At 48.8% G+C, this 15,878-nt stretch overlaps 1 protein-coding gene across 2 annotated transcripts in view; it reads right to left on the bottom strand.

The window, feature by feature from the left end:
- The window catches only part of EYA2 (EYA transcriptional coactivator and phosphatase 2), a 211,001-nt gene that overhangs the window by 17,232 nt on the left and 177,891 nt on the right, over positions 1-15,878 (bottom strand). For both annotated transcript variants that reach the window (XM_036323734.1, XM_036323735.1), the window contains 2 exons: positions 11,816-11,905; positions 238-296 (listed from right to left, as the gene is read on the bottom strand). In XM_036323734.1, coding sequence (XP_036179627.1) covers positions 238-296; positions 11,816-11,905 — 149 coding nt within the window. The remainder of the gene's footprint in view (positions 1-237; positions 297-11,815; positions 11,906-15,878) is intronic.

The raw sequence follows: 15,878 nt of genomic DNA, 5'->3' as shown, positions 1-15,878 counted from the left end.
GAGAATTTGTGGAAATCTCAGCCTCAGTGACGAGGGGATGTGGTGGGGGCTGCAGGGTGCGGGTGTGCTTTCTGGGCGCAGAGAAACACAGGTCCCAGTTCTGGCTGGAAGCAGGAGTGTCTTATTCTGATAACCAGCCCGCCCCCCTCCCCCCCCCACCTCTCCACTTCCTAGTGAAAGGCCAGTGCGATGACCAATCCAAAGGGGCATAGTGGACTCCCCTCCACCCATCCCTACCTTAAATCTTGGCCATTGTCATCGGATGAGACATCATCGACGTGGATCTGGTCACAATCCTATGGAGAATTTGGCAAGAAGAGGAAAAGAGGGAGAAATGTGACTGGCTAGTTAGACGCCACCTTTAAGCACTGGTTTCATAAAGGAGCGGTAGGATGAGCACTGGACTGGGAGTAGAGCCCTGAATTCTAGGCTGAGCTTTGCCCCTAAAGGTCGACGACCTTGGGCAAAGTATCATTCCTCTTTTACCTTTGGTTTCCTTATAAACAATGGGTTATAAGGATATAATTTATCATGCAAACCAAGATAGTTTTGCAGGTAAAAGGGGCTGCTCTTAATATTACACTGGGAGGACAGGCCCACAGTGGGACCACCCCGTCCACCCCCAGGTACACCAGGACATACGGCGGAAACCTTCGCTTTGTTCCAGGTGTTTCCTCTGCTTGGAATTCTCTCCCCCCTTCACCTACTGAGTGAACCGTGTATTTGTCTAGCGCTAGCTTCTGGATGTAGCCCCTTCCCAAGTCCCCTCGGCGTCCCATGACCTGTGATCACTGCCTATTGAGCACCTGCTACATGCCAGGCACTATTCCAAGGGCTTGCCATTCAATAGACTCCAAGGACATGCTGCTTGCGACCACCCGTTAGTCTCTCAGTTCCCTTGGGGAAACACCTCATCAAATGTGGGTTAAGACCACAGGGAGGGGAATGATGAAGGTGGGCACATAATCCAGGCTCAACCAATCAAAGGGACCTGGCATCCCTCTGGTCAAAGTGATTGCTTAGGGGAGAGCATGTGGTCTAAGCTGGACCAATGGGAATGAGCCCTGGGACTCTGGCCGGGGCTTCTGGAAGAGGTGCTCTCTGGGAGCTTGAGGGAGGGTCACATGGTTTGGTCTCCTGGATCCAGCCATAACGGAAACCAGGCCGCCCGGACCATGGTCGGCTGAATAAAGGTCCCCCCAAAGATGTCCATGTTCTAATCCCTGAAAACTGAGATGGCAAAAGGGACTTGGCAGATGTGACTAAGTTAAGGATTTGAGGTGGGGAGATTATCTGGATTCTCCAGGTGGCCCCAACTGTAATCACAAGGTCCTGTAAATACGAGGCAGAGGGATATCTGATGACAGAGAGGATAAGGAGATTGGAGTGGTGCCCTTTGAAGATGGAGGAAGAGGCCAGAAGCCAAGAAATACAAGAAGAAGCTGAAGAGGCCAAGGACAGACTTCCCCTCAGAGCTCCAGGAGAAACCACCCCGCTGACACCTGCAGCCCAGTGAGACCCACGCTGGCCTCTGGCTTCCAGAACTGTAAGAGAATACATTCGTGCTGTTTTAAGCCACTAAGTGTGCGGTAATTTGTTACAGCAGCCACAGGAAACTGATACCTTTTCAGTTTAAGCTAGAGGGGTTGGGTTTCTGTCACTTTGCAACCAGGAGTTAAGAGCGATGCTACGCACCCCACAGAAGCTACAGGCAATACACGCCAATCCTGCCAACTCCACCTCCATCAGAGAGCGCATCTGGGTATGCTGATGCGGCAAAACCTGTGAGCCTGCTGTGCCAGCCGTTAGAGCTCAGGCTCCAGAATCTTACCGCCTGGGTTTGGGTCCTGGACCCAACCACGACCCAGCTGTGTGACCTCGAGCAACCAGAGGTCGGGCTGGTACATGGAGGTAACGATGGGACCTTTGTCACAGGGTTGACGGGAGGAAAGGTAAGATGCCTGGCGCGCAGTAGGTGGTACATAAATGTGAGTTCTTATTATTGCAAAGAACACTGTGGACAGTAAATGGTGGTCCCAGTTGTGAAACTCTTTGGAGAGTGCTGGAAAAACTTGGGGGACAGCGAGGGACCCCTCTGGAGCAAGCAGATAACTGGCCTACAGCTAAAACCTCTTCTGCTCATTATTTCATATTTCCTTTCTTTCCATTCATGTTTGGTGGTCTCAGGTATAATTGAGTAGTCCCTCCCCAAAGTAGCTGAGTTCTATGGTGCACCCCGAAGTTAAAAAAATCTCACTGTCATGTGAATATTGTAGCAATTAGCCACCTGTGGTTATCTATAGTTATATTTAACTTAACTAAAATGAAATAAACTTCATAATTCAGTTCCTCAATTCAGTGTTTCTTTCTTTTATTTTTCCCCCCTTATTCCGATTTCAAGTGCTCAGTAGCCACATGGAGCTGGTGGCTACCATGGGGGTTGGTGCAGGTATTCCCATCACAGGAAATTCTATTGGGATACTGAGGGATAAAACGACTAGGCTGACAACTTACCTTCTATGCTGGTAAATTCAATTAGGGAAGAGCTTACAAGCTGGCCGGGAGACACAGCTTATTTAGCCACAGTGCACTTAACATTTGTTTCTGGAAACCATGACCAGGGTGTAAACCCAGGGAGTCTCCGTGTCTCTGGCTCTGCCTCAGATTTTCAGCTACTCTGAGAATTGACAAGCCCCGGCAACGTAGGGCTTGCATTCCCATATCCTGACAGTCGGTGGCTGGGACATCAGTCCCCCAGTGTCTCCTGGGTTTTCTTCATTTTACGTCGGCTGGTCACTTGGCCTCTGAGGGCATCCGAGTTTGAGACCTCTGATCACAGCCATTGGACAGTGATGGAAGGGTCTTAGGACCAGTGCTCCTGGCATAGTAATGAAAACTGTATTTAAAAGCCAACGCAGACTTGCCAGAGCACAGAGAAAATGAAATGAATAGCGGATTACCCCCCAGCCCTTTGCTTTGCCTGAAATTGGAAAAACACCTCCCTCTGCCCTCCAGTCCTTTGCTCAGGCTCAAAAGCTGCTCTGGGGGTCACAGGCTCCGGCCCCCTGGGCAGGGTTCCCTGCTCTTTCCCTGATGTCAGGGGAAAGGTATGTGGGAGGCTCTGGTTTGCTCATTTGCAAGGGGATTGTTGGGGGCGCTAGAGTGTGACAACAGTAGCGATCACATTTCGGACTTGGTAAAATACCATGACGCTCAGCGAGACACTACCTCATACTCCACCAGCTGACCTGGATTGAGTTACCTGCAGTGGGGGAGGGGGACAACGCGAGGATGTAAGGACGGTGCCGAGCTCTTGGGGAAGGGGGTCCTATGCCTCTCAACCCTGCTAATGGCTTCCCTGGGTCAAAGTGTGAGTATCCTGGGGGGTCTGAGCGGAACCAGCTGGCGAAGACAGAGGCAGGGACCCAGGGGGACACGGGTGAGGCACCGTGCAGTCCTGGCCTCAAAGAATTCGCGCTTTCTGACTCAGAGAGACACCCGCCAAGAGCCTGTGCACGGATGCCCATCACCCCAGTGAGAAACTGGAAAACACCCGAAGTCCCGCGAGTGGATCACAGCTAAATGAAATATGGTCCATCCATTCAGCAGAGCCCCACCCAGCAGTTCAGAAGTATGAGGTGGGTTTTCACGTTAGCACATGGAATTATTTCCAGGACACCCTATAGTGTGAGAAAAGCCGGCTGGAGAACGTAACCGCCTTGGAATAGGACCTACCGCAGAGGGTGTCGTAAGGGTTCAACGAGCCATACAGGTAAAGCACTTTGGGAAGTGCCTCTCCCACGGAAAATGCCACGTATGCGCTTGGAAAAATTATTGCTGTTATCACTTTTTTTGCATTCCATAGGCCCAAACTCTGTGCCTGGTACCGTCCTGGTCAAATTAAATCGAGGTCACCACTGAGAGAGGCTCACGGATGGCCATCCTGCCAACACGGCCATTTAGAAGCAAAGCAGCTCACTCTCCGTGCATGCTCTGCACTCCTGCACCTCAGGGAGCCAGGCAGACTAGGGCGGGGGGCAGACACGCTCAGGTCCCCATGACCTAGACGTGTGGTGCCCTTAGCCTTCAAATGCCCCTCCCTGGGCTCCAATCCCTGCCCTGCGTTTTCTATGTGTGTCATCTCGGGCCACTTGCTTAATACCTTTGAATCTTCAGTTGTTGTTTTAAGCAAACTCTTAATGTTAAATAGTTTTAGATTTACAGAAAAGTTGTGAATATACTATAGAGAGGTCCCAGATATCCAAGCCCAGTTACCCTCATTGTTAATATCGGATAGTCATAGTCACAACTAATAAATACCTATCACTATATCATTATTAACTAATGCCAGTTCTTTACCCGTTGTTTTCCCACTAATGTCCTTTTTCCTCTTCTAGGATCCCAGCCAGGGAACCCCATTACATCTTGTCATCTTGTCTCTTTAAGTTCCTCTGAGATGCGATAGTTTCTCAGACTTTTTTCCTTGGTTTTGATGACAATCTAGTAGTCAGGAATTTTGTAGACTGTCTCTCAACTGGGACTTGTCTGACGTTTTTCTCGTGGTTGGGCTGGGGTTATGAGTTTCGGGAAGGAAGATCACGGAGGTGAAATGCCATTCTCATCACAGCATATCAGGGTACATGCTACACACACGACTTCTCGCTGTTGGTGTTGACCTTGCTCACCTGGCTCAGGAGTGTTGGGCAGGTCTCCCCACTGTGAAGTTATCCCCGCACCGTTCCACATTACACTCTTTGGAGGGAGTTACTATGCAAAGTGACTCCACCGTTAAGGGTGGAGGATCTAAATAAATTATCTGGAGTTTTTCTGTATGGAAGAGAAGTTTATTTCCCCACGCCATGTTTATGGGGTGTCTTCCCTGCCCCAGCCTTACAATTAGCCTTTTTTTTAAGGATCCCTGGTTCTTTTTACTAGAAAATGGTATTAGAAACCAAGATCTGGGCGGTGGGTGTGCTTGTTGCTACAGGAATGTCCTGGCTTCTGAGCCCTCTCTAGCCACAGAGCAAGGTCTCCAGTTTTGCTTTTTAAAAAAACTATGAAACATGGGGCCCTGGGAGTGTAGCTCAGTTGGTTAGAGCATCGTCCTGATATGCCAAGGTTGCAGGTTCTATCCCTAGTCAGGGCACCTACAAGAATCAACCAATGGATGCATAAATAGGTGCAACAACAAATCGATGTTTCTCTCTCCCCGCCCCCCCGCCCTCTAAAATAAATAAATAAACATGTAAAATTATGAAACAGGGTGAATGTACCCACTTCAGGTGTGTTAGGAGGCACGTGGCAGGCCTACTAGCTGGTCCCAGTTAGGGTCCAGACCACTTTTCACCAGAGGTCTGAGACGGAAGCACAGACAGGCTCCAAGTGGAATCATGTTCAGAGTCACAGGGCACCAGAGGAGCTGCCTGAGGGGTTGCAGGGACTGTGCATTCGTCATGTGCTCACAGTCCTAAAGATTTAGGCTCAGGGCGACGGTGGTCTCATAAAATGCGTGGGAGAGGATTCAATTTTTTTCTTTGCTCTGTAGTTTGTGCAAGACGAGATTTATCCTTTCCTCCAGTGTCGGGTGGACGCGTGTTTAAAACTAGCTGGTGCCTTTTTTTGGATTACATCCTTAACTACTATTTCAAATCCCTCATGATCACTGGTTTAATTTATTTTTAAATTCCCTCTTGAGTTAATTTTGGTAATTTATATCTTCCTGAAAAGTGTCCCCTTCATCTAGGTTTTCAAACTCATTGGTTATAATATTGTACATGGTATTCTCATAATTTTAAAATAAGAATCTCCCCTGAATCTGTAGTGATGTCCAGCCTTTCATTCTGAATGTTGTTGATCACCCATCCCTTCCTTTTCTTCTCTCTTTTATTTCCTGTTCATGCTTGCCAAAGGCTTCACGACCGTCACAGTCTTTTTCAATGACCAGTTCTTATTCGTTTTCTGTTTTTCTAATAAATGTAATTTAAGGCTGGACGTGTCTGTCTGGACCATCCTTTATCTGCATCCGCAGGTTTGGATATGCAGTGTGCTCATTGTTGCTCATTTCTGAACAGTAAGTTCAGTGACTAATATTTATCAAACAAACCCTTTTCTGATTAAGCTGGTGACAGCCAGGGTTTCCCCAGCCTGCCCTCCTGTGGTCCGATCCCATTACTTTTTGTCCTTGGCTGCCTGGAGACACAACTGCAGAAAGGAAATTGTTGACAAATTTGCTCGAGAAAAATGACCCTTGTCAGGGCCCAGATGGGCTCTCTGGCCATCCCTCCTTCGAGGCAAGTATATTTTTAAGTGCGATTGCTTAATGCTGCTGCTCGGCTAGCCCGAGAGGGGCCTGCTCCCTGGAGGGGAACCGGGCCATCTTTCTTGTGTTGTCTAAATGTTTAACTTATCTTAAGAGCATTAAAGAGGCCGAGGGCCGCACTGCATTAATGGCCAGTTGGGCAGGACGCCTTGGAGCGCAGCTCAGCGCTGACACGGTGAAATATTACCCTCCCTGATAGCTCCTGCAGAACGGTAAATCACGCCGCCCAGACCCCAGCCACTCCGCGTCCCTCCAGAGTCCTTCCCAGCGCTCGGCGCATGTGGAAACCTCCCCCTCCAGCCTGCTGCCTGCCTGGCCACCCCGGAATTGGACCAGAGGTGCCTCCTGCTGAACCCTTTCGGTTAATCTTGTTTCTTACGAAGGACTCTTTCCTTCCACTCACTCTGCTGACCCGCGCTCATTCTCTGCTCCGCAGTGCATCTGAAAACTACCTCCCAAGGAGAACAAATGCCTCAGCTTAGCAGTCAGCTCGGCCTGGGACCAAATCTGCACACGAGCTAGGTGACCCTGGGAAAACGACCTCTTTGGGCCTCAGTTTCCTCACCTTTAAAACAGAGATTTAAAAAATCTCCATGGCAGGGTTGTTGTGAGGATCAGTGAGAAAATGCATGTGTGATGCCTGGCACGGGGTAAGAGCTCAATACATGTCAGTGCTGGGCAAGTCAGCCTCTTGGTGCCTCAGTTTTCCCACCTCTGAAATGGGGACATATAGCAGTATTTACCTCTGGTGGCTGTTTGTAAAGGTTAAATGAACGCGTGCAGGTGAGCTCTCAGTACATGTCAGCTGTGGTCGTGTTTGTTATCCCCTCTGTACCCTCCACTCAGCTCCAATGGCAGGCCACGCCCCCCTTTCTAGAAATGCCTTCAGATCTTTGCTCACCTTCAGGGTGGGAGTGAGGGGCTTTCTCCGTTCAGTGTGGTTTTGGTGGTGGTTATTTGTGGGACTTTTGTTTTGCATATACAATGCGAAGATCTGCTGACTCAGGAGGAGTTTCCCATCTTTCACCCGCCTTCTACGCTTACGCTGGGAATTTCTCCTCCCCTTGCTGTCAGTGCTTGCTTGTCCTCCTCCAGGCTTCCTGGCTACTCCATCCATCCCTGCTCTTCCTTTGATCCCACCCCCTAAGCACTGTGTAAGTCTAGATTTCCTGTGGGAATCTTCTTTCTCTGACCAGATGGCAATCATTTTCCCTGGGAAAATCCACAGCATAGCAAGTAGGTACGTGCAAGGACTATGGGGCCAGGCCACACGGGCCTGAATGTTGCCACTGCCACCTGTGTGACTTTGGGCTGCTCACTTATCCTCTCTGTGCCTCAGTTTCTTCACCTGTAAAATGGGTGTTATGGAGTGCATTTTGTAGTCACCCCAGTATGGCTGTATTTGGGGATGGGACCTCTAAGGAAGTAATTACGGTCAAATGAGGTCATAAGGGTGGGGGCCATGATCTCACAGGATTAGTGTCCTTTTATTAAGAAACATTAGAGCTCTCTCTCTCTCCCTCTCTGCACAGACACTGAGGAAAGACCAGGTGGAGACACAGCGGGAAGGTGACCTTCTACAAGCCAGGAAGAGAGTCCTCACCAGAAACCAGATTTGCAGGCACCAGAATCTGGGAGTTTTGCCCCCAGAACTGTAAGAAAATTAATTTGTGTTGTATATGCATCCAGTCTGTGGTTATTTTGTTATGATAGTCCGAGCAGATTAATACAATGGGGATAATAATAGTGAGGACTGTTAATATATAAACTGCTCAAGAGAGTGCCCGGCACATAGTAACTTCTCAGTGAATCTCAGCTATGACTACTGTTATCACCATCATAACTGAAAATACAGTCCATCTTGTCTTTGATATGCCTCCCCGGCTCTCCTCCTGAGTGCCTGGAAGGCTGGGGACCCCTGATTTAACGCAGATACCTGTTTCCATCCTTGCCTCCTCTGGTCTGTTCTCCACCCAGCAGCCAGAGGGAGCCTCTAAACCGTAAATCAGATCATAAGGCTGCCCTGCTCAAAACCCTCCAATAGCTTTTTGTCATCCTTAGAATATTATCCAAAGCCTAACAGCCCAATGATGGCACAAAGACCCCACGGGATCTGCCTCTAACCCCCGTTGATCACCACAATCCTTCCTGTTCCTTCTGCTCCAACTAACATGTTCGTGTAACCTACCCCAGGGCCTTTGCACTGCTATTCTTGTGGCCTGACACACTCTTCATCCACATTCTCACCTCCTTCCCATCTCTGCTTGGATGTCAAAGAAGCCTTATGTGGATAAGCCAAGAAAAATAACAGCCCTTGTAGTCATCACCTCCCTGACCCAGCTGGCCTCCCTTTGGAGCCCTCCCTCTGACATTATATATGCAGTTGCTTATGGTCCGCTTCCCCGGCTGGAAGGTCAGTGCCTTGAGGGTGGGGATCTTGCCGTGTTTGTTTGCCTCTGAATCCACAGCACTTAGGGCAGGGCTGACAGAGGGTGATTCTCCCGAAATGGCTGCTGACCTCCTATTTGCGGCCAGACAGTAGGCTCAGAGTAGAAACGGTCTGACTTTGTTCCCTAAACCCACCATCCTGCAGGAGTCTGGCCTCCACTGGGCTCCCACAGGCCCAAGGCAACCCCAGTGGCCTCCCTGGGAGCCACAGGAGGCTGCCTTTAGATTTCTGCAGGACTCCCTGCACCAGCAAGCGGTATGTTTTCACTTATGTGAGTCTTAACTTCTCCATCGTGTAACATGGCTTCAATCCTGCCGAGATGCCCTGGGGGCTTCTGGCACTGGGGACATTTTTGAAAAATTTAGAGAATAAAAACAAACTGGCTTCCCCAAGCAGCTCCAGCTGGTAATTAAGGTCCTTCTCCAGGAGGTGCCACCTTGCCTTCGGGCGGGGAGGTGCAGAAGGAGGGCAAGATGCTGAGGCATGGCTCCAAACACACCCCAATCCCGCAAAATACCTGCTCCGAGCCTCAGGGTCAACCAAGACTGACAAATGCCTACTGTGTGTCTGGCGTTTTTACTTCATGGGAGCTTCAGACTCGTATATCTACCTGTCCATTTGGTATCTCAAACCCCATCCTTGACAGAAGGATGGACTTCCCCACTGCACGCCCCCGTCTTCCCTGTGTGGCCCATCTCAGAAACGGCACCATCGCCCAGGTCGGACCAAGCCCAGGAGTCCCTCTGACTCCTCTCTCTCCTCATCCCCACACCTAGCCCATCAGCAAGCCCTCTGGGCTTTACCTCCATCCCAGAGGCCACCTCTTCTTCCCACCTTGAGCCAACCCATTTTTCCTCTTTTGCTTGGACAACAGCAATATCTCCTTCTGGTCTTCCTGCCTCCACCTTTCCCCTCCTATTGCTCATTCTCCATGTAGTAGCCAGAATGGTCTTTTAAAAACATAAACCAGGTCATGGGCACCCCCAGCCCCATGGCTGTCCAGAGTACTTGCAGATAAACGGATGTCTGTGACCATGTCGGGCCTGCGCCTAGGGCTCCTGGCTCATCTATCCCACCGATCCCGCACTCCCTCACTCGCTGCTCTCAGGTGGCCTCCCTGACCCCAGATTATTCCACACGCGTGCTCACCTCAGGGCTCTGCACCTGTTGCTCCCACCTCCCTTGATCTCCACCCTGCCAGTCCTGCCGGCTTAAGTGGCACCTCCTCCAGAGGCATTCCTGGCCCCCGAGAGTGCTGGCCACCACCCTACCCCCTCGCACCCACCGCTCACTATCACATCTCCTTGTCTTATTTTTTTCACACCCTTTTCACTGCCACAAATCCTCCTGCTTATGGATGTGTTTGGGTGTTCACTGCCGGGGCCAGGGACATTCTGGGTGAACCAGACAGACGCGGTCCGCTCTCAGGAAACTGACATTCTCAGGAGGAGACGGGGCACAGCCAAACCTTCGTTCCCACTACGAGGACCAGGAGCCTCCATGTTCTGGGTCAAGTGAGCTGGGTTTCCTTCGCCGCCTGCAGCCGGCGAGGCCCTGACTATGCTGGGCTCCACAGCACTTGCTGAGTTCACCTGCCGTGCTTGTTTTGTTTTCAGCTTTACTCTTCGTTTCTCTCCCTCCCTCTCCCTCCTCTTCCGTTCCTCCCCCCTCTCTCTTTTACCCCCCAAGACACGAGGGGCCATTTCAAGAGAAGCCTGCACACTGTCTTTGGCTAGGGCCTGGGCCTGGATGCTACTGGCATTCTCTTGCTTCATCAAGTTTCCACCTCAGTCCTCTCTTTGAAACACATGGTGGGCAGAGAGCAATTCCTTGTCACAGACAGGAGGGCCGAGGCCCAAGTGGCCTGCCTAGACTGCACAGAGCGCAGACGGACGCTTTCAGTGAGGACTTGCCCCCTGGGACCTGGGGGCTGCAGCCCGGGAAGGTAACCAGAGTCCTTTCCTGATGGTGAACAACAGTAAGTGACCTGGCTGGTCGATGGGTCTGGAACTCAGAGCCTTTATATTTCTGCTTCACAGTTTAGGCCCCAGTGATTTCCCACATTCTGGGGGGAGGGAGGTGGGGGGGGGGGTATTCCTACTAGGATCAGTAAAATTGTTCTTTCACAAACAGTTTTATTTTAGGTTGCCCTTATTTTTCAATCTGGTAAACCAACAATGAGAATATAGTTGATAAAGCCAGAAGATCCCTACCTTACTCCTCTTATCAGCCAAAATAACCCTTTTCACCTTGGAGAAAGCTGCCTGCCCTTTCTTTGGGGGAGGTAAGCAATGCATGATATTTCCCTCTTTGCTTTGGCCGCCAGGAAGCTCGGGGATTAACTCTGAACTTCACTTCAATAGTTAGCTTGAGCTGGATTTTTGGGGTACAATGCCTTACCCTAGCTTTCTATTCCTTTGCTGTAGTAGCTCCACTGAAAATACGTTTTCCATGTGAAATTGTGTCCAAACCGTTTTGACACAGGCTGGATATAAGCAAATGAATTCAATTGATTTCTGAAGCGCCTCTCCCCCTGTGTCCTATCTCCTTTGAAGGTTGCTTAGGGGCACAGAAGCAGATACTTTAAGTCCCTCTGCTTGCTCCCTCTCTTTGTAAAACATGTTTTCAGGGGAATGTAAATTGTTTGTAAAACCTTCCATCCTGGCCCACTGCTAATTATTACTGACCCAGGAGGATCTGTACTAATTTGCCTTAATCAACTTATTAAATAGCAAATTCCAGGAGGAAGACACGCTGCAGCCTTTATTGGATTAGTAAGGCTGCCAGGGGACGTCGCCGCTCGAGCAGAGAGAAAGGCCCATTAACTGCTCAGGGACGCTGGGAGATAATCTGGTCAAGTGTGTTTTCAATAAGCTGTCGCTGGCCATAGTTTTGTGCCTTTTTGGGGGTTGCTAGCACACGTTTCTAGCCTCCAAAGGAAAAAGGCGGGGGGCGGGGGGGAGGGAAGAAAAGGCAGCATCTCTTCCCCCAAACCAGATGTGGGGGTTACATATGGCGAATATGAAATGAAACAAGCAATCCCAAACCTCCAGGTCATTGAAGAACAGGTGCGTGTCCGCAAGGTTGAAGATCATTTCTTCCATCATCAGGCCGATGCGCACGGACGTCGTGGTGTCCTGCCAGAAGGAGGAGGGAGGGTCACGTGTGAGTGAGCCTTGTCATGACAGCCTCCCTCTCCCTCCTGTCCCACCTCCGAAAGGCCTTTCCTCAGCTGCAGGGCCCGCGCCCAGCCTAGGTCGTGTCTCCGCGTGGGGTCAGGGTGCTAACGTTACACAGCTTCTGCGATTTCCCTTCTCGTTTTTCATCACTTGTGTTTACCCTCTTGGTATTCCAACCTCCCCCAGATGCCCCTGGATTTGCAACCGTGTTCAGTGTTGCAAGGCCCAGAGTGGCTCTAATAGAGCGGGCCCTGGGACATGTGTCTTCAGGGAGGCCGAGAGATTTCGGGAAGGCAGTATAAACCATGTATTATCTACTGGCGAGCGGGGATGCTGGCTCTCTCTCTACAACAATCTCTCTGTGGAGGCTGCCTTATTCCTCCTGGTGTTTTAAATGTCACTGGCACCTAACAATGGAGATCATTTAAAAAACAAACACGCAAACAGGACCCACTATGGTGCCTCCATACCAGGGCCAACGAGGCAGCCATCAGAACAATGAAGTCATGCTGGTGCTGCTGACATGAAACTGTCATGAAGAAATATGCTATGAAGGGACAGAAGCCGGTTACGTCACAGTATCTGTGGGGAGCCCGCTGGACAACACACAACACATCACTCCCCGCCTCTTGTCTACATACATGGCGTGTAGATTGCACTACCCTTCACCCCTATTCGGGATCCCTTCCTGAAGAGTCTCCCTGTAGGAGGTGATGTCTACCAGGGGTTGGCAAACTAAATCTCACCTGCGGCCTGCTTTTGTATGGCTCTTGAGCTAAGAATGATTTCTGCATTGAAACTTTTTTTTTTTTTTTTGAGAGAGAGAGGAAGGGAGAGAGAGAGAGAAACATCGGTGCAAGAGTGCGACATTGATTGGCCACCTCCTGCACATCTTCCCCTGGGGATTGAGCCTGCAACCTGGGCATGTGCCCTGACTGGGCATCGAATCAGGCAACCTTTTGGTGCATGGGACAATGCTCAACCAACTGAGCCACACCAGCCAGGCTGTTTTCTGCAGTTTTTGACAGTGTTTGTCTATGGCTACTTTTGTGCCTTGAAGGCAGAGGAGAGTCACTGCAACAGTAGTTGCTCTATGTCCCGCAGAGCCTAACATATTTACCATCTGGCTATTCCCAGTCTGCTGGCCGGATGTAGACCATCCCTACTGAACTCAGGTGTGATCACGTGACTTGCTTTGGCCAATGATACCTGAGCAGAAGTAATGCTCACTTCTGGTCAGAAGCTTTAAGAGGCAGTGCATGGTTTGCTCTGCTTTCTCTGTTCCCACTTCACAAGACTAAGTGCTCCAGACAAAAGCTACCCTGACAGGCTGGGTTCTAGAATAAAGATGATATGTGTTGGGGCTGCAACAGATCACAGTGGACATGTATCATAAATGAGAGGTCGATGAGATGTGGGGGATGTTTGTTACTGTAGCATAACCTCACGGATCCAAACTGATACATGTGGAAAATATGCAGCATCAGGTTTCTCAAACCTGGCTGCACACTGCAATGATGTGAGGAGCACTGAAAAATCTGAGGCTCTGTACCCCACACCTGTAAAGTCAGAATCACTGAGGGTGAGGTCTGGGCATTGGGAATGTTTAAAGCTCCCCTGTGTGATTTCAATGTGCAGCCAAAGTTAAGAACCACTGATCTGAAAGGATATACACATTTAGGCATATTCCTGGTTAATATCTATTACATGTTTTCCCTGTGCCACTTTATAAATATTAACATTTAATTCACACAAAGCACTATTATTTTCCCATTTTACAGACGAGAAAACTGAGGCTCACACAGGTTAGGTAACTGCCTCGAGGTCACATGGCTAGGAAGGGATAGGATCTGAACCCAGGAAATCTGGTTCTAGAGCAGCACTGCTTTTGAGGAAGTCTTGGAGGGGCCGGGGATAGGGTGCAAAGGGGACCTTGTACTGTCACTCTGTATACCTCTCTTTCTGTTTGAATTTTTTTTTACTGAAAGGCTGTATTACTCCTATTATAAAAATAAAAATTAACAACATCCACCCTTTTTGACCCTTAAAAAAAAGGGAAAGAAAGTGTAGCTGGTGATCTCAGCTTCACACACACCACTGTGCAGCATGAAGCCCAGGCACGCAGCCATTAGGGGAAACACCTCATCAGGGTCCCAACCGCCAAAGCTTAGCACTCCGAGTCCTGGCTGGACGTCGCGGGGTAGAGTACTCAGTGAAAAATGAAGAGAAAATGAGGAAAACAAACTTTTCAGGGCCAAGGAGGGAAGCATTGTGTGACCTGGGAAAAGGTTTTTGGGGTGTTTTCACACATTACTCATACCCAAACCATTTCACCTCTGCAAACTTGCACATTCCTTCTAGGCCAGGCCGTCTGAACACCTAACCACCAATGGCCAGCCCTCGATGCACTGACAGGAAGCGAGGAGACGCTGCCATCCACACTCATCCGCTGAAAGGATTGACTTAGAAAATGTCAACTCCCAGGCCAGCACAATAAACAGGAAAAGTAATTATTGTGTACAAAATGGCTTATCTGTGAAACATATTTGTGTAGTTACAAGAAGGCAAATACTCTATGTTGATAAAGTGATGATTTATTGATATTGGGAGGAGGTGAAGAGAAGGCTGCCATGGGTGTGATGGGGGCAAGGATGAGAAAGAAGAGCTGAATTCTTGTCTTCTAGTTTGGGAAGCCAGAGATCATGCCTTAAATAGACAAAAAGAAAAACCAAGAAGTAGTAACACAAGTAGGTTACTTAGAAATTTGGAGGTAAATACCAAAAGAATCAGCAAGCGTTGAAAGTTGTCACCTCTAGGCAGAAAGAAAGGGGGGTGGCACTGGGGACTGCTGTTTTTATTATATTTCCCTTTGGAGGACTATCTGAGTTTTAAACTATATGCATATATTTCTTGGATTAAAAAACTAAATTAAAAAAAAAAACCACATTCTTAGTAATTGCACTTTTCATTATCTATCCTAGAAAAAAACCCATGAAAACATGCTCAAAGTCACTAATCATCCGAGAGATGCAAATCAAAACAACAATGAGGTACCATCTCACACCTGTCAGACTGGCTATCATCAACAAATCAACAAACGACAAGTGCTGGAGAGGATGTGGAGAAAAAGGAACACTTGTGCACTGCTGGTGGGAATGCAGACTGGTGCAGCCACTATGGAAGACAGTATGGAGTTTCCTTAAAAAACTGAAAATGGAACTCCCATTTGACCCTGTGATCCCACTTCTAGGAATATATCCCAAGAAACCAGAAACACCAATCAGAAAGGATATATGCACCCCTATGTTCATAGCAGCACAATTCACCATAGCTAAGATCTGGAAACAGCCTAAGTGCCCATCAGTTGATGAATGGATTAGAAAACTGTGGTACATCTACACGATGGAATACTATGCTGCTCTAAAAAGGAAGGAACTCTTACCATTTGCAACGTCATGGATGGAACTGGAGAGCATTATGCTAAGTGAAATAAGCCAGTCAATGAAGGAAAAATACCACATGATCTCACTCATTCATGGATAATAGAAACCATTATAAACTTTTGAACAATAATAGATACAGAGGCAGAGCTGCCTCAAACAGATTGTCAAACTGCAGCAGGAAGGCCGGGGAGGGTTGCGGGGCAGGAGGTAGGGGGGTAAGAGATCAACTAAAGGACTTGTATGCATGCATAGAAGCATAACCAGTGGACATAAGACATTGGGGGATAGGGGAGGCTAGGGGACTGTCTAGGGCGGGGGGATAAAATGGACACATATGTAATACCCTTTGTAATACTTTAAGCAATAAAAAAAAAAAAAAAAAAAAAAAAAAAAAAAAAAAACCCATACATGTGAGCAAGGAACACGTGAAAAGATGTTCATTACAGAATTGTTTATAAATAGCAAAGAATTGCTTGTCCAGCCAAAGG

Source organism: Myotis myotis, unplaced genomic scaffold, assembly GCF_014108235.1.
Source record: "Myotis myotis isolate mMyoMyo1 unplaced genomic scaffold, mMyoMyo1.p scaffold_m19_p_9, whole genome shotgun sequence".
NCBI lineage: Eukaryota > Metazoa > Chordata > Mammalia > Chiroptera > Vespertilionidae > Myotis > Myotis myotis.
This window is presented reverse-complemented; position numbering and strand designations above follow the sequence as displayed.